Source organism: Rhinopithecus roxellana, chromosome 5, assembly GCF_007565055.1.
Source record: "Rhinopithecus roxellana isolate Shanxi Qingling chromosome 5, ASM756505v1, whole genome shotgun sequence".
NCBI classification, from domain to species: domain Eukaryota; kingdom Metazoa; phylum Chordata; class Mammalia; order Primates; family Cercopithecidae; genus Rhinopithecus; species Rhinopithecus roxellana.
In genome coordinates, this window is record NC_044553.1 from 44,890,779 (window position 1) to 44,910,361 (window position 19,583).

Here is a 19,583-nt window from a genome sequence, read left to right on the forward strand (position 1 = left end):
AGCCTTATGATTATGTTGCATAATGAGCAAAATCAGCAGAGTCGTAACTAAATCACTTCAGCTCACTTGGAGCAAATTTTGAAAAATCCAGACTACTGAATTGGTCACTTGTGAAATTAATCTTGAAATCTGACTCTAGAAGAGAACTATGTTTTCATCTGTGAACTCCGGCTCCCCAGGCATATAGGCAGCCTTTAAGTGTAGTGGATGTTAGGGACCCTTTTTCTTCCCTCACTTGGGTCTGGAAGCTCGTCTTCATCATAGCCTCACTTTCACCATGGATGGGAGTCTCGCCTTCATCCGTTGTTGGTATCATTTTCACCATAATGTCCATGAGGAAACTTAGTTTTTTTAGATGATGGGCTTCTTTTGTTTAGCTCAAAATGTCCAGGTGTTACTACTGAGATCCTTGGGAATCCTTAAATGTTAAGCACCATGTTTCTTCTCACCTCAGTGGAATATCTTTGTATCATAGTAATAATAAATAATAAGATAACAAATAATAAAAAGTAGCTGGTCCAGGTTTTGTCATCCTTAGCTCAATAATGACTTGATTTCTATGGTGGGAGACAGTAGGACTTGTACTATGTAGGAAGGGCTCATGGTGGGGGTGAGCCCTTTTGAAATGAAGGATTAGTACATATCTTACGGGGTCAAGTTCATTGAGAAGACAACGCAAAGCATCTTCTGTAAAATGTGGGGCCAAGTACCTCTCACTAGGCTAGGTCTTTCTACTGAATTAAGTCTCCTTCTGTCATGGATGTCAGGGGATTGGGGATCTCCCCGATTACTAGTTCTTCCAGCTGATTCTGGCTTTGATAAAAATGAAAAAACAAAGCCAAAAAAGCCCCACGTGTGCCTCTTATAGTCAGAAAATACAGAGAAATGCCGAGGGATTGGAAAGAAAAAGCCCTCAAGAGGAAATTAATTCAGTCATCCATTCAGGAGATACCCACTGGCACCCACTTCGTGCTGGGGCTGGGTACACAGTGGGGAGTCATGCAGACATGGGCCCTGCTGGCATGGATCTTACCCACTGGTATCACCCGAGTTCCAGGGTAGTCTTGCCTTTGGGCTTTATTATCCTGTTGAAAAGCCTTGTTGGGATTGGTCTTTGGTCTCGAATCAAGCTGCATTCTTTAGATTGCCAGGAAAGGCACCAGGAGAGCTGAGAGGAGTAAAAAGTGAGAGAGCATCCTGAGGCCCCCACAATGCCCCTCTGCTCACACAACTTTGAGTGTGACTTCTTCGGTCCATAGAGTCATTTACACCCTCTTTACCTGCTATCACCATGGCTCGCCTGCTGCCAACCAAAGCAGCTCTCCTGCCAAGGGGAAAGTGGTCTGGAGGAAAAAATAAATTATTTGCCTTCCAAGAGGGTGGGTTTACATTTTTACCAATGGGCAGGGATATTATTCAGCTGAAGGAACAGTAATTTCTTAAGAGATTTTGTTTTTAGCTATTACCCAGTACAGCCATTAGGCATCCTTTCATTTTATCATGTCTTTCTTTTGATTTCCCATTGCCACTTGTGATATAGGAAATATTTCTTCCAACAGGGTCTGAAGGGAGTTTCTTTTCATTTGCAGAGGAGGCATTTTCTTTAGACTTCTTTTGCTGAAAGCAATCGCACTCTACCCCACTTTGCTATAATTGAGATGTTTAATAAGTGCAAAGGTGCAAGCAATTGATTTTCTCAGTGCTTCGCCACCCAAGCTGCTCATTGGAATCACCTGGGGAGCTTTAAGACATGCCTGAACCTGGCAGATGGGATGGAGGCAGACTGAGCCCTGGGTTTTGTTTTGTTTTAAAAACTCTACAAGTGATTCTAATATGTAGCCAGGATTGAGAATTGCTATCCTGGATTCTCAGAGCAGTGGCCTGGCTCTCCTTGCTGGGTTTCATGTTCATGCATTTGGCCAGCATCCCTCAGAAGCTCCTATGCCTGAGGTAGGAAGCTGCTGGTGAACTCAGCATAGGAAGGGCTCAACAGAAAGCAAGCCAGGGAGACAGTCACCAGGGACCAGGAGCACAGAAGTGAGAAAGCTGGTCCAAGTATGTGATTCTCTGGGCACTGTCAGGGGACCTTCACTTCTTGCCATCCCCTGATCCTGGGAGGATTCTGTGACAGCTCACTCTTTTTTTATTTTTAATTTTGTTTTAGAGACAAAGTCTTGCCCTATTGCTCAGGCTGGAGTGCAGTGGTGCAGTCATAACTTTCTGCAGCCTCCAACACCTGGGGTCAAGTGATCCTCCCCACTCAACCTCCCAAATAGGTGGGACTATAGGCACGTGCACCCACGCCCAGCTAATTTTTGTATTATTATTAGTATTTTTCATATAGAGACAGGGTTTTGCTATGTTGTTCAGCTGGTCTTCCAACTCCTGGCCTCTAGCAATCTTCCCATCTTGGCTTCTCAAAGTGTTGGATTACAGGCGTGAGCCACTACACCTGGCCTGACAGCCTAATCTTAATAGCTGTACTGGCCTGGTGGTATCCAGATAATACAAACTTCCCAAAGGCCATTTAGACCCATCTAGAGAGATGTTTCTAAGGTGGGATGAGGTACACTTGTTAAACAGATAATAGAAACTTAAAGGGACAGAATCCAATCCACCTAAGTCCTTGAAAGCTGGACTACCACGAACAGAGACTAAGAGTGATTCTCATGGATCCTGTTCCAACTGTGCATGTATGCACATGTCTGCCTCGCCCTGGTTTAAATTATTCACTTCTGTCTATAAAGAAGACATTATACTTGGCCACATGGTATCCCTTTAGAAAGAGAAGAAAAAAATCTTGGTAAAATAATTATATTAACAACGACCACTTCTCAAGTTCAAGGCAAAGCAGAATATTATTGTGTTCCTAAGGAATGCTTTCGAAAGTATTTAATGGTCATCTCTTTGATTTTTTTAAAGAGTGACGCTGTAGTCATAATGCAGCAGTTCCTTGGGGGAAACAAACTGGATCAGGGAGAATAGATGAGTAATAACTCTTCAGAGAGTTGAGGCTTTGAGTATCTGGCTGTCTAGCCAGTTGGCCAGACAAGGCTTTACGTTACTAGTCCCTAAATCCACATGCACCTGCAGTTAGAGACCTTTATGTGTATACAACGAAAGATGGCCTAGAAAAATAGCAACGAGCATGGACTTTAGCATCAGACAAACCTGATTTATTTATAACTAATAAAGTTATTAGTTTCCTTGTCTATAAAATAGGGTTAATAATAGTATCTACCCAATTTTTTGTAAGAGTTCAATGAGATGACATGTATAAAATGCACAGCATGTTAATTGGATCATAAGAAATAGTAAATATTAGTGGCTGTTATTATTACCACCAGTAAATGGGTTCTTGCTGTGTATACCTAAAGTTAAGTGAATTAAAAGCAAAAGTAGCTATGTTGATTTCCTGACCAATGCAAAGGGCTGCCTTTCATCTTTCCCTTTGGGAGTTTTGTTGGCCACATTCAATCTTTGGGTATACTTCTCTCTGCTCTTTTGTGCTCTGTGCTGTTTTCTAGCTTAGCCATCAGTCTCTTGACAAGAATATTTATACAAAAAGCAATTTTTAAAATTTAAATTTTCTTCATCACAGATATCTTCCATTTTTACGTGGTTCAGTCATTTGCTGGCACACGATTTAATTTAAAACTGTTGTGTGGCGTGCTGAAATGTGCCACACATGAAAGCACACTTCTGCTAAATGCCCTGTGTTTAGAGAATTTCAAGTACTTTTCATAATTTGTAATTAGACAAATGGGGGTAGGGGAAAGGAGCCATAGCACCGAGCCCACAAACCTAATCCACTCAATTGAACTGTCTCCAGATCATGTCGCACGAGCTCTTCTCCAGATTTAGTCTCCGGCTCTTTGGAAGATGATAAATTGGTAGCCTGCTCTGGGTTGGAAGCGATTCCTTTATTGTTCGTGATTAGAAGAACACTTGTACACTCTCTGCTGGAAAGAGGTGGTATTTTTCTATGATGAGCCAATGAACAAAACAGGAAGGACATATTATTGAAAGGAAAATTTGACCATGTGGGGCTCTTGTTTGTGAAAACACCCACATACTGTCACCCTGACTTGTACAGCCTCAAACTGCAGAGTCAAGAGAACTCACAGATCCACAGAATATTTTTAGGAACTTGAGTGGACATCGAAGAAGGAACTGCAATGAAAAAGACTACTGTAAAACCTTTCAGAAAGTTCCAGGTGGAGGCTTGGAAGATGAATCCTTACTTACGGAAAAGCTGCCAAAGACATCTGCTAAGGAGATGGGAAGAGAGCTTGAAGAATGTTAGTGCTCTGGGAAGGAAGTGCTCCCACCAGATCACCCCCCAGAAAGTACAGAAGCAGCCAGGTGTCCGTGTGGTTTGGTTCTATTTGTATATAGGAGGTGGCCCTGAAGGTGTCCTTTCTGAATGGATATCAATACTTATCTTAGGACCCTTCTAAGAGGAGTTTAGCTTGCTTCTATCACCATCAGCATTTTGCCTGAATTGGTTCAACCAATTTCACGAAAAGGAGTGTATCTGATAAAGAGAAATCTATGTGACTGAAATATGTTGAACTGAAACATCCTTCATATATGCTTTATTTTTACAGAGGTCTCTCTTGAGATTGCTGCAGGCATTGGTGTTTTATCAGAACATGACAGTTTTGCTGAGAACTAGCAGTAGTAGCTGCAGTCATAGCAATGGGTGGCATGAGTCTACTTAAGCTGGGAGACTGGGCTCATGGAGTGAGTGCGTTCAGAGGCCCAGTGTCCCTCAGATGTTGGCTAGTTCTCCACTCTACTGCTCCTTCACGAAGATGCTTTCTTGCTAATATTTGCCTTTGCTTTCATTTAGATGCTTCTGCCCAGCGTAAGCAAGGAGGGAGGGGATGGGAAAGAAGCAGATGAACACTTCTCTGCATTAGTAATTAATTGTTAATATTGTTCACCTGTGCACGGTGCTGTGTTTAGACACAGATCCCCAGATACGATGCTGGGTATTCAGACTTCCACTAGAGAGACAGAGGCAGATTTGAGAATCTCATCTGGATGTTAGCTTAGTGTTGTTACCTACACTGCTTTTGCGGGATACCTTTATTGCTGTAATGTTTTTCTAAGTAACTGGCATTTGTTCTAGCAGCATTGATTCATTACCAAGTTTTTAAAAAGGAAATAATTAAGAAAATGCAATGACCTTTAGAGCAAATGGGTCACCTATGTGAGTCCCGCTTTCAGGGTAGTGTGCTTTCTTCTGCTTTTAGAGTTTCTTTTCTCTTTTGGGCTACGAACAGTACCTGGGGGCCAGGCAGGCCTTATTCTGGAGCAGATAGTGAGTGAGGTTCCTGGAGTACTGCATAGCCTGAGAGTGCCTTCTAAGTGGATGCCCTCCACGCCTCCTGCACTTGGCCCTGGCACTGGGTCCTAGGCTCATTGTTGATCTTCTTAGATCTGGGTTCCTTGCATCGCAGGACCTACCTCAACCTGCTCTTGTCTGCCTTTGCTGTGTGCCCCTCAATTCACCTCTTTCCTGCCTGTACTGTGATACAGGTGAACTTGACTTACTCCTTGTCAAACCTGAGTCATATGCTCAAATCCTGCCCCGCCACCGCTTTCTTCCCTTAACTGGATCCTTAGCCTTGGACTCCAAGGCTGTAGCTCTGTCTCATGGCCACTCACACCCCACCCAAAGGAGGTGCTACTCAAAAGTTTGAGGCAGGAGTGATTTATCGTAAATGACAATGTTATAGTTTCTAATTCTAGTGTTAAACATGGTATTATTCACTTATTTATTTTAAAATCTTAGACACTTTATCTAAAATGTCAATTTTTAGAAGGTATCAGAGCACAATTGTGGCAGCCATTTTTCTGTATGTATTGTATGTATTAAAAAAACAGCTTTACTTTATGACAGGTATTGGTTACTGTATTCACAGTATAAATTGTCTTTTCAAGGGAAAAGATATTTTCTTTGGAAATGTTGTTGAACCTATGTTCTCTTTATTGAAATTGTTCTAATTGACTTTGAACTGTTTCTTGGACACCTGGTGCCCAGTTTCTGGCCATAGACACTATGTGAGGCTAAGTAATTCATGTTTCAGGTCACTACCAGTCACGAATGCTTCTCTCATTCCAAGGCTATGCATATGGATATCACATTCCCATGTCACTCATCTCTGGAAGGTATTATTTGCACAGTTTTTTAAGCCTGGGAAACTGAGGCTTAGAGTCTTAAAAAATAAGTAGCTGGCAGTCTCTCAGCAAATAATGACAGTGCTGCACTCCACACCCAGATTTGTGACTCCAAAACTAGCCTTTGTTCTTTTTTTTGTGTTACTTTTTAATTGGAAAAAATTTTAAATTGCAAAAAGTTGTAGAGAATGATAAAAAACAAAAACCCATGTACCCTCTTCTAGGATTAACAAATGTTGCCATTTTGACACATTTGTTCCTGATTTTTTTTTTTTTTTTTTTTTTTTTTTGAGACGGAGTCTCGCTCTGTGGCCCAGGCTGGAGTGCAGTGGCCGGATCTCAGCTCACTGCAAGCTCCGCCTCCCGGGTTTACACCATTCTCCTGCCTCAGCCTCCCGAGTAGCTGGGACTACAGGCGCCCGCCACCTCGCCCAGCTAGTTTTTTGTATTTTTAGTAGAGACAGGGTTTCACTGGGTTAGCCAGGATAGTCTCGATCTCCTGACCTCATGATCTGCCCATCTCGGCCTCCCAAAGTGTGATTTTTGTTTTTATATAAAAGAACACATCACAGATAAAGAAGAGGTTCTCTTTTTACCCCTCCCTAATTCTATTCCTTTTCCTTCTTTCACCCTCTCTTCTACTTCAGAGGCAATTTGGTCTCTAGCTGGGCCATGCCTTAATGGTTTTACTGTGTGTATGTATATATAAAATTAGTGTATGACTTAGTTTGTGTTTTAAATTTTACATACATTTTAATTTATATATTAAAAATAAATTTTATTGTACATATTTTGTGGCTTATTTCTCAGTTTTGTTTTTGCTGTTATTCCATATAGATCTAGATTATTCATTTTAATGGCTAACATCCTTTTATTTGAATATATTGTAACTTATTTATCCTATTGATAGACACTTTTAATTCTTTTACAAACAATACCAACATGTCTCCAGGCTTCTCTAATTAGGAAGTGTACTTAGAGGAGGCATTGCTAGGGCGTGGGATTGGCACAATTTCACCTTTTCTTGATATTGCCCAATCGCTGCCCACAGTGCCCATACATTTCTACCAGTCACATGGGAGAGGGCATATTTTCCAAATGCTCACCACCACTTGGCACTGTGTGGACTATAATTTTGGCCAGTTAGGAAATGGCATCTCATTGTTTTCATCTTAATTTGCGCCAGCCTGATTGCTACTCATTGAAACTTGTGAGGTTGGGAAACTTTTCTTAAGCTTATTGGCCATTCGTTTCCTCCTTTAGGAAATGGTTGTTCATACGATTTGCTCATTTTTATGTTAGGTTGTTTTTCTTTTTTCCGGCTGACGTGTAGGAACTCTACATCTTATCAAATTCATCACTTATCAAAAATGATTTGGGTGCCATTACCTTCTCCTAGTCAACGTTTTTTGTTTGTGGTATCTTTTATAATATATAAGTTTTTAATGTTGGCAGAAGTAAAGTTAATCTTTTCGGCTGTGTTGTGTGTCTTGTTTGATGTAAAGGTAGTTTCTGTAATAGTTTTGAAGTTTGATTGTTCATCTTTAGGTCTTCAGTTACCACCTGCACATCTGTTCTCTCTATCTTCTTTCTTACTCTGTTTTTCTCCATAGCACTTATCATCCAATAATATGTCATGCACTTTATTTATCTGTTTTGCATGTATATTTTATCTGTTGCCTGTTTCTTTCCACTAGAATGTAAGTCCCATGAGGGCAGGGACTTGCATGTATTTTGTTTGTGGCTGTATCTCTAACACCTGGGATAGTCACTGGCAAATGATAGTTGCTCAATAAATATTTGTTGGACAAATAAATAATGATCCATATAGAATTTATTTTTGTGTATCATATGAATAGGACTCCTTTTATTTTTGGCTCACAGAAAGCTTGTTTCTCTAATAGCATTACCATACTGATTTTTTTCATGTCACTTTCGTCAAGCTGGAGTTGTTTCCCCTGTGCCATTGTCTTTGAACAATCCTGTTTTCCTGCCCCTCTGCTCAAGACTGAAGGAAACTCATTCCTTGGGCTTAAGAGTGGGAATAAGGATGAGGAGAAGCCAGGTACCATTTATGGGGAGCTTATGGGACAGTTAGTACACATTTAAGTGGAGCCTCTTACGAGCATGAGTACACAAATGGACATGAGTTCCTGCTCTCAGAGAACCTTCTGGCTGACATTTAAACTCATTAGAACTTGAGGCAGAATGTCATAGGTGCTGGGAACACAGAAGCTGGGAAACTTAGTGGTTAAGTTCATAGGCTTTGAGTACATTCAGTCTGCTTTTGCATCCTGCCTCTGCTACTGACTAGGCTTTGTATCTTGAGCAAATTATCCTCTGCAAGGTTCAGTTTCCTTATCAATAATATGGGAATGGTCATAACATTGCCTCCTCCAGAGGTAGTTATAACAATTGACTGATATGTGCTTAGCACAGTTCCTGCCAGTACAAACTAATTCTGATGTGGGTGGAGTCTTTAGGGAGGAGGTAGTGTTTGACCAGGCCTTGTAGGATGGGTTGGATTTTTCCAGGCAGGGATTGAATGGGTGGACATGTCAGACAAGATATAGAATAAATAAAAGCAAAAACATGCAGACCAGAAAGTATAGGGTGAGTTCATAGAGCATTCATCTAGTTTGGATGGTATGAAGGAGTGAGAAATGAAGAGGCTAGAAATATAGGTCGACACCAGTTGTGATGGTTTATTAGCATCAAGCCAAGAAGGATGTCCTTCATCACTCTGCTCATAATTCCTCAATGGCTCCCCATTGCCTGATCAGATCTGAGCTCCACAGTGGTGCCTCTGGCCAGTGAGTGCTGGGTGAATAGGAGGGGAGAGGAGCAGGGAGGACAGCAAGAAGGCTCCAAGGAGAGCCCTGGCTAGTGCCAGAGAGTGTTCACTTTCCATGCACTTGAACTTTAGGAAGAGCTTTCAAAATGCAATTTTTTAGCATCATCTTTGTGCCAGATGTGGAGCTAGGGGCTTCTATATATATGTATTACATGATTTTAAAACAGTTCTCTCCCTGGACACTCCTGTTGAGGATTTGATGTTTTGTCTCTGAAACTGAATTCATCAAGAAAAGCACAGAGGTAAATAGGCTTCTTTCCTATCTCCATTCCACCAGCCTCCTCTTGAATCATAGAAGGAAAAAAAGAACAGCCTAAAGAATTAGGGCCCCAGCAGATCCTTTGTGACAGACGATATCACATGTCAACCTTCTTCCCAGCCCTGCCAATTCTCCAGGACAGCTTGGCAGCTGTAGGTTGTCATCACAGGGAGGATGGAAGCAAGCAAACCTCTGAATAGGGTGTGGTGTGAATAGGACAGCCTGGGCCTTGCCCTCACAGACACTTACTTGGGTCTTAATCTCAGCCCTATCAGCATCTGGATGATTGTGAAGGGAATGAATGAATGATGAAAGTCTTGGAATCTCAGTTTCCTGGTCTGGAGGGGATAACCACATAGGGTTGTTTCTGAGAATCATGAGCTAACCCAGCAAAGTTCCTGCAGCTTGCACACTCCTTCTTTCTTCCTTCTCAGAGAACATGCCCAGATTGGGAAGCAGTTTAACCATCCTTCCCGGACATTTGTATAGCCAAGTCATATTTAGGTATCCGGGGGAGCCAGAGTGCTCCTCCCCTCCTTCAGGAGAAGTTGGGTTATCTTTAATATAAGATAGAAATCAAACCAAATTACATTATTTTACCTCAGAAGCCAGTTGCAACCGATCCTTTTGAATGGTGTGGTTCTATTATTATATATTACTTCAAACTTAATAGGAAAAAATTGATTAAAATATGTGCCATGTTCATATCTAGCCTGGCTGAATGCCACAAGACACATTAATTGAAAATGAATTTCCACAAACCCAATCAAGCATCATGAAGATGAAAAATGTACCTTTTCCCCTCCATTCCTTCATTGATTTTTCATTTTCCCCACTCAGTGCTTCATTTAGCAATTTTTCAGTTTCGTTTTGTTGTGGCCTTAATTCATTTCCTTTACTCCCCCCCAAATGAGATAATGTACCATTTTCTTCATCCTTATTAAACTCTTCTTTCATGCTGCATTAGTGCAGGGCAGATTCTGATCTTGTCATATTTCTCTATGCATTTTTTTTTTTTGTTAAAAAGAGGCTGAGCTTTATTCTTTTTATTCTTACATTTTGTGGTGGCTTTTATCAAAGAGAAGGCACTTTTAAAAATACAATAACTATGAAATTACAATGTTACAGGACTTCCAAAATAGAATTAAGGAATGCTATAGCAAACCTAAAACACTTTTTTCAGAGGAAGAATGTAAAATATCAATTATTCTCAATTCACAGTGGGTCTGTGGAGATCAAACACAATTCCTCTTTTGTAAGGGAAATGGAAACAATGGTTTGCCAGATCATAGAGGGATCAAGAGTTGGGTTAAAGACACGGCACTGTCAGGAAAAGAGCAGGCAGAGGGAGACAACGGCTGAAGCCTGAGTGAACACTAGAAGGTTCTGTCCCTGACCCAGTCAGTTCACCACTTCCCTGGATTTCTAGGGGTTTTGAAAACAATAAGGGGGATCTTCAAGGTATTTCCTTGTAAAATTTTCAAATTTTCAAATAATGTAATGGCGTAAATTTCCCTTGAAAAGGCTGTAAGAACTCACAATAAAGTATCATGTTGCTGTATTTTGACCTAGAATTCACAGCCCTAGTAATCTCATTTTGATTAGATACTTTGATTGGCAGTTATAAATCTTTGATAAAGTTTTCAGTGTGAAAATGAATTATTCTTTTGCTAAAGCTGTTTTAAGGAGAATGTCTATAAATGAGGGCCCATGAGAAGGAACAACGAAGCAGGGGTGTTGGGGATGGTAGTTGGGGAGCTTTGGTGTATTTATTAACCTGTGGTTGAGTTTTGCGATGTGTGCAAGTACACACAGCCCCGACACTCTGATTTTGAAAACAATGAAATGAAAATGAAATGAAAACATTATAAACAAATTTCATTATAAACAAATTTCATATAAAACAAAAAAACATTATAAACAAATAAAATAATTTAAAATGTTTATTTCAGTGGAAATTTATGCCATTACATTATTTGAAAATTTGAAAATTTCACAAGGAAATAGCTTGAAGTTCTCCATAGAAATCCAGGGAAATGGTGAACTGACTGGGTCAGGGATGGAATTTTCTAGAGCTCACTCAGACTTCATTCATTTAAAATGAAAACAAAATAAAACAAATTTTAAATAAAATAAACAATAATGTCGAATAAATGTTCAAATAAAATAAACTTCATGTGGATTTAAAATATTGAATTCCATTTTCCTTATAGGATTTAAGCAGTTTGATTAAATGTAACCATTTCAGTTTTGTTTTTCATTTTCTGTTTTTAAAGAGTTTATTTGAGCAGGCAGCACTAGGCCACAAGCAATTGAGGGCTTCACCTAGGGCGCTTGAGGGGAAAGCTTTTATAGGCATTTATGGAAACAAGACAAGGAAAATATTTGATTGGTTAAAGCAGAAAGTCCCTACTTAGGCCACACCTGTAATCCCAGCACTTCGGGAGGCTGAGGCAAGAGGATTGATTGCTTGAGGCTGGGGGTTTCAGAACAGCCTAAGTAACATAGCGAGACCCTGTCTCTACAAGAAATTAAAAAATTAGCCAGGCACAGTTGATCACGCCTGTAATCCTAGCTATTTGGGAGGCTGAGGTGGGAGGACCTGTTCAGCCCAGGAGTTTGAGGTTGCATTGAGCTATGATTGTACTACTATGCTACAGCCTAGGTTACAAGAGGGAGACGCGGTGTTAAAAAAAAAAAAAAAAAACCCTATTTAAAGGCTAGTTGGTGTTTTCTGATTGGTTAAATTTTAAATTTCATCTTCCTAAGCCATGACCATTCACTCTGAGCTGGGTTTCAGTTTGCTTAGGTTAGAACCCAAGGCACTGGAGCCACCTCAGCCTAATGGACTCCCAATTAATTATTTTAATGGTTCCCCTCTTTTGGCTAGTCTTTCATTTGTAAGAGATTGATTAAGTTTTGGTGTGACATTTTCTGTTACCATCGTGGCTAGTTTTTCTTTGTCTTAGCGGGAAACTCTTAAGTATGCCATCAGTTTTAACCTCCTCCTATTATCAGTAAGAGGGGACAGGAGGGGAGTGGATTGTACACATGACACTCCCAGTACATAATAAAAGTGATGTGCACCTTTTATATGCTCTGGTTTGGTGTGTTTCCTGTTTTACATAAGGCATTTTTCGTGTTTGTTATCCTTTGCCACCTGGTGAAAGAAAATACCCCGAAGCACAATTTATTAACAGCCCGTGTCAAGTGCTGTCCGATATTTAACACTTACTTGCTGCTGTGTTTTCTTCATTCATTTCTCTCCACAGTCCCCAAGTTCAAGACTGAGTTACGTTTCATGAGTCTTGCACAATTGAGTGCTACTCACATAACTGCAATGCGAGAGCCATCTCATTTTCTGTCCTCTGATGTGAAATGGACTGTGTCCTACGTGTTACTAATGGAAAGAAATTCCAGGAAGTTGAGAAGCCTCACCACTTCCAGCTATGGATTCCTCACTGAATCCATACCAGAACCATACTACGTTTTTATACAATTTCACTTTGGTCTGGTTGACATATAAGCTCTTTTTAAAACATATTGGGGGAACTTTTTTTTTTTTTTTTTTACTATAGCAATCTGTTTCTAAAGCAGTTTTTGTTGAAATGTGTGGATTGGCAAGGGTGATTTCAGCTCCTGAGAGAAGTTATCTTTTATATGAGATAATTGATGCACTAAACAGTTGTTCCCTGTGGGTTTGGGGTCTAGTACAAGGGAAAGAAGTCAACCGAGGATGGCAGTAACCGTGATGTGTCCTAACAGGGGTAGGTTCAAAGGCTGAGCTACCACAGAGGAGGGGGACACGAAGCCAGCCTGGAGGACTTGGAAAGCACTGGCCTGGGAGGTGACTGTGGGTAGACTGTGACAGCAGCAGTTTTTCTGGTGGAAAAGGGGATGGAGGGTGGGGAGGCATTCCTAATGGAGACACCAGCCTGTGTGTGCAAAGTCCTGGAGGCAGGACCATAGTGTGTTCATGCAGGGCTGAGATGATGGAGTGTCCTAAATACAGGGTTCATTGTAGGGACAGTACGGGTATGAAATGAAAGTGGGAAAATAGGGAGCACAGCGGAAGGGCCTCCCGTGCCATGCTAGTGAGTCTGAACATTAAAAGTGTAGGGGGTTTTTAATTGAGAGAGTGAGATATTCTGCATTTCTGGTGCCAGAGCATCTGTATTTTGTAAAAGCGCCCTCCATGAGATTCCAGCATGTGACCATGGTTAAGGATGATTACTTAGCTCAAACCACCTATGCAGGTGACTCGATTGTAGCTAATGTGGCGGGGGGGGAAGCCATGATCAGTTTTAAGAAATTAAAAGAATTTTTGTTTCCCCTCCCTCCTTAACTATCAAACTGGCCTGTATTCTTAGACACTAACATCCTGCATGATTGATTGGGCTGCAAGGCACATATTCACATATTCAGTCTGAGTTACAAAGAAACATACTCATCAAAACAAAAATTAGAAAAAATTCTATTAATATCAGTTAAAAGGTCCCAGATTTTATGAAAATGTGTTTTTCCCCTTGTTCTGTAAGGGGGCCTACTATTTCATGTTTAAATTTAGCTGTTGCAAGATTCTGTTCTTGCATAAATCAAATAGGTGAGGTCCAGAAAATCAGTGCTTCTAATTTCTCAGTTCTTAATGCCCTGATTGGAGCCTGGTGAGTTGCGTCATTTACCACCACCTGGTGACAGCTAGAACTAAATGCAGCTTTGTGAAGGGTAAATTGAAGGTCAAACTTAAACATGTAATGCATCAAGAAGTGAGAGCAAAGGTGCCTAATGGATTTCTTGCATATCAGCTATATGGTACCCTGGATTTTGGAGTAACTCCTGATTTGGGGGTTGCTCTGTGGACATGTGTTTAGCAAGATCATCTTGGTCCAACTGGGACTCCAGGTGTCTGTTCCAGACAGTTTTTCCCCTGAAGTCTATGGGATGGATTGTTTAGGAGTAGCTGGATGGATTCGTTGATTCGTTCATTTGTTATCTGAGAATATAAAGATGATCAAGGTCTTTACTCTTGGGAAGCTCACAGTCTAGGGAAGGAGAAACATCAGTAATCACATAATAGTAGCTACCTTTTGAGTGTTTTTCATGTGCTAGGTGCTACAAAAGACAATATTTCAAGGTTCTTTGAAGTTAGTAGTCAGAAATAATACCAGCCACACAAGTGTGTGACTTAAAGATTGTGAAAAAAGAACCAAAGGCTTGAGAGTCAGATGTTCCTGGGAGGCAATCAAGCCCAGAAGCATGTGAGTCTACTTATTTTAGAAGCTGAGTGCATCACTTGGGAAAGGCATGGGAGGTTCTTCAGGGCAGACCACTGGGGAGACTAAGTTAGGATTCAAGGTTGGCACCCCTTGGGGCCAGCAGTGCACTGACTCTGCCAGCCTTAGCATCCTTTATGCTCTTATCTGAACAAGTCAATTCAGATCACGGGATATACTAGAAAAGATGTTTCTGTAAGAAATGTTCCAGGATAAAAGCTAATCTGCACAGACAGCATTCATTTAGCACAATAGCATAATTGCTTCTTGGAGCACCATTGCTGAAAACCGTGAGCCTTGTTAGAAGCTACGGCACCCTCAAATCCTACTCCTGTCCGGCTCCTTCTCCCCAGAACCAGGTGTCTCTCCAGGCTAGCATCAGCCCTCTGCTCTCTCATGAGAATTCCAGAGACCTTCTCCCTACAGCACTCTCTCTAGGTGATGTATTTACCATTGATTTATTTTTTAAACTACAATCTAGGGGACAGTGACCAGTAGGATCCTCTCAATATCTTACTATGAGCTGCTCATTAAGGTGTTTTAAAACCACCTTTCTTGCTTTCCTTGCCTCACAAGCCACTCTGATTTCTTCAGAGATCGTGAAATGAGTGTATTTAACATCACTTTTTATATCATTTGATTAAATATTACCCCTGACTTTCTTGGAACCTTTTAGTTCCTTTCATTTAAAGATTTTAAAAGTCAACGTTAACAATCTTAATACTATAAAAAGGAAAGAAAAAGGCACACTATGAGAGTATTTTTTGGAAATTATTTCTACAAAAATGGAAGGAAGTTTACACAAAACAAACTTTAACCTTACCACCACCCCAGAAGTATTTCATTTTATCCAACTTCTGTTCCAGCTTTTACTTTCATCATTGTAAACTTTTGCTTTTCTATCCCTTGAGGCTTTTTGTAAACTTTCCATTTTGCAGTATATTTGTTTTTAGTGTTTGTGTAATATACTCCATCAAATTGATATTTTGTAATTTATTACCCATTCCTTTAGTGCTAGACATTAAGGTTATTTCCATTTTCTCTCTATTATAAATAATGGGAGCAAGAACATCTTTATATATAGAGCTTTTTCGTATGTTTGAATTATATCCTTAGGATAAATTCCCAGGAGTGGGATTAGTGGATCAAAGGGTATGAACAGCTTTATGGCTCTTAATATTTATTGCTAAATTGCCTGAAAGGTCATACTAATTCACAAAGTCACCTGCAACACAGGAGAGGAGCTGCCCCTCCCAGCCCTGCCAACACTCATTTCTTCAGTCAATAGTTTTGGGCAAATTTAATAGGTAGTCAAGGGTAACCCATTACTGTTTTTAATTGGTAGTGTCTTTAATTATTATTAACATTGGACATTTTTTCTTATGGGTGTTTCTGTTCTACTTTGTATGGTTTACTTTTCATGTCAGAGGATTACATTTTTTTGGCACCATGTGAAATTTAAAATATTTGATAATGAAAATGCCAAATGCACGCAGAACAGAGAGAATAATTGATGAAGCCCTCTACATTACCCAGGTTCAGCAAATAGCAACATTTGGCCATACTTGCTTTATCTACTCCTTCCTCTTTTTTCCCCTCTTGTGCAGTATTTTAAAGCAAATCCCAGACATTCTGCATATGTTTCCTATACACTTCACCATGCATCTCTGAACATATGGACTTTTTCTTACATAATTATAACACCATCATCACACCTAACAAAATTAATAATTCCTTGCTATTATTTAATACCAACCTGTAATAACATTTTCCAAAGTGTCTTTTTTTCTGATGCTTTGTTCCAATCAGCATACATTGTGTTTATATTTAGTTATGTTTCTAAAGTCTCTTAAGCTAAAGCATTGCTGCCCCCATCTCTCCCAACTACTTTTATTCCTACCTAAGAACTGAGTCAGTTGTCTTGTAAAAATGTTCACATTCTGGATACAACTTTTTGTGTTCTTATTAGCTCTAGAAGTTGATTAGATCAAGTTTCAACTTTTCGGAAAGGCAAGAACACTTCATGGGTGATGTGTGTGTTTCATCGTATATCACTTCTGGGGTGTAGAATGTCTGGTTGTTCCACGTTGGGTGATGCCAAGGCTGATAATGGAGTCAAGAGGTGACAACCCAAAACATGGTTGAATGTTTCTTCATCAGCTACTGATGATGAATGCTTAAAGCCATTATTTCATAGAAATTGCAAAATTGTGATTTTCTAATTTTGTCTTTCCTTGACCATTGATTAACTGGAATTATTCTGTCAAGTGAAACTTTTCCTCATAAACTAGGGTTTTTTAGAATCTCAAAATGCAGTTTAAACAAAGAAGGCAAGATAGATGCTGTATTTTTTCCTCTAAACTGCTTTCCAGTAAGGAGTTGATGCCTTTTTTACATCCATTGGAGTTCAGTGAGCTGTTACTGTTTTTTTTTTTAAAGAAATATAATATTTATGTTCTTTGATATCTGTATATTTCATGTGTTTTACTCAATTACACTCATTATTATTTTTGATGTTCAGAATGTTCCATCCTTGGCCCAAGGGGAGACACCTCATGTCCTTGTTTTCAGGCATAACAGGGTATCTCAGGTTCATCTAGTTTATTTTTTGTCCCCTGAAATGAGCCATTCCACCAAGATGTCCTGTGTTTTTTCAGTGGGGAATGCTATTTAGAGACCACAATCTGGACATATTATGTTCTTATTGTTTCCAAGTTTTCTCAGTAGATAGAGTAGGGATACATATTTTACAAAAGAAAATAAACATTATGAATTCGTACTGATATTGTCATTTTAAATTGAACAAAACTTTGTTTACTTCTTTGATTTCATACTCGTATTGCTTTCTCTTACAGTAAAAATCTTGGTTCCAAACATGATGATACTACAATTATATATCAAATGGTTTCAAAATAACTTCAGTGTTACCACTAACAATCTTCCCAGTGAATGAGAGATTGCAGCTCTATTTATCTTTGATAATCCACTGAGAATATTGAGTCAAATTACTGTATTCTAACAACACTTGAATTAATACTTCTTACCAATTTGTGATATACATCGTTTCTTCATTTCAATTTGTTCTCAGATTTTAGGGTTCACTTTTTTCTTTTTGGTTTCATTTTATTTTTTGAATCTATAAAATATGCTTTCAAAGTTAAACCTATGTAACTAGGCTTATATTTATTACATAAACCTATGTAATAACTTATTCTTTCTCCTTCACCTAAGTTCTTCCCTTTCCCTGTTGGTAACTGTTTATTAATAATTAGGGTTTATTTTGTTTTTGCTGTGTTTCTTTTGCAAATAAATATGCATTCATGTGTCCCCACCTGTTTTACATCAAAGCGAGTATACTGTCTACCTTGAAATATACTTCTTCAGTGTTTTCGAGATCTGCATTTTTTGGAAGGTTACACAGACCTCCATCATACCATGGTTTATATAACCAGTCACTTATTGATGGAGTTCTGTTTTGTGTTTCCTAAAATAACAAAAATCCTTTGTTCATATCATTTCATATTTTGGCCAGTGTATCTTTGGGATCTATTCCTAAAAATGGAATTACTGAGTCAAAGGGTTAATGCATATGTACTTTTTCTAGATACTGCTAGATTCACTTCCATAGGAATGTTGTCATTTTGCACTGAGAAGGATTTTAAAATTTGTTTTTTTTTTTTTGATACAAGGTCTCACTTTGTCACCCATGCTAGGGTACAGTGGCACCATCATAGCTGACTTCCACCTTGACCTCTTGGGCTCAAACAATCCTCCCACCTCAGCCTCCCAAGCAGCTGGGACTACAGGGACACACTACCACACCCAGCTAATTTTTTGATTTTTTTGTAGAGACAGGGTCTTACTATGTTGCCCAGGCTGGTCTCAAACTCCTAGGCTCAAGCAATCCTCCTCCCTTGGCCTCCCAAAGTGCTGGGATCATAGGAGTGAACTACTGTGCTTGGCCTGAGAGTGCTTTTTAAAAATTATTTTGTGAGCACAAAAATTTAATATGCAAGAGTTTTGGAAAGTTAATGTGTTATTAATGACCCTACATACTGTTCCCATTATTATGCATAACATGGCCTGGTACAGAGTACTCTGGTTCCTGCCTTCAGGGAAGCTATGGTTTTTCTAGGGAGACATGATTGGAAAGCAAAGAGTAGTCTTAAGATACAATATATCATAAAAACAAAGATGGGTGTTTTTAGGAAGCCTTTCTTGCTTACTCCAGGCCACATGAGTCTTCAGTCCTCTGAATTTCAATACTTTTAATGAGACTTCTAGTGATCCTTTTTTCAAACCAACTTTTGACACTTGGTTGAACAAATATGAATGTATTGAATAATATAGCCAAATGTTTGAAATGCAGGCTGCCCTATAAATTCAAGCTGAATAATCATTTTTTGGAGAGTTGTATCTATATTTCCCAAAGCACATTCTCTGGAAGATCGACTGGATGTTTTAAAGGGTTACACAGCAAAATCAGTGTGGAAATGTTGGATTAATCAAAGCTGATTAGCTGTGACTCCAGAATCATATCTGCTGCCCCAACCTCGCCTGTTCACAAAATCCCTGTCATGGAGCGTCTCGTGTTAATACTGTTCTGTGAAACACAGAGAATCAGTGTGGAGGCTGTTTCAATGAAAACCATCCAGCCCCACTGGAAATGAGGAAAAATAGAAATAAACATAAGAATAAATGAAAACTAAAGGCATCTATTCCAGTTGATAAACTTGTACTTGTACAATTATATATTTTTGGTTAACAATTTTCCATCCCTTTCTTTCTAGATTGAATCATTAAAGAAAAAGTTGCAACAGAAACAGCTCTTAATACTGCAGCTTTTAGAAAAGATATCTTTCTTAGAAGGAGAGGTAAGAATCTGTGTTTCTTTTAAGTTGATGTCTTCCCTACCATTAAATTTTATGTTGCTAAGCCTACCACCAACACTTAATTAAAAATATGGCTATTTCCCGGCCTTGTAAAATTGATTGAGGGTTAAGTGCCA

At 39.4% G+C, this 19,583-nt stretch overlaps 1 protein-coding gene across 2 annotated transcripts in view; it reads left to right on the forward strand.

Moving 5' to 3' along the window:
• Positions 1 to 19,583, forward strand: part of MYZAP (myocardial zonula adherens protein) — a 94,968-nt gene that overhangs the window by 50,776 nt on the left and 24,609 nt on the right. Inside the window, exon 11 of one of the 2 annotated variants that reach the window (XM_010374264.2) lies at positions 3,833 to 6,401. In XM_010374264.2, the coding sequence (XP_010372566.1) occupies positions 3,833 to 3,886 (54 nt within the window). In that variant the 3' untranslated portion in view covers positions 3,887 to 6,401. Of the gene's footprint in view, positions 1 to 3,832; positions 6,402 to 19,365; positions 19,450 to 19,583 lie in introns of those variants that run through there. The other variant, XM_010374263.2, reaches the window with a different exon arrangement.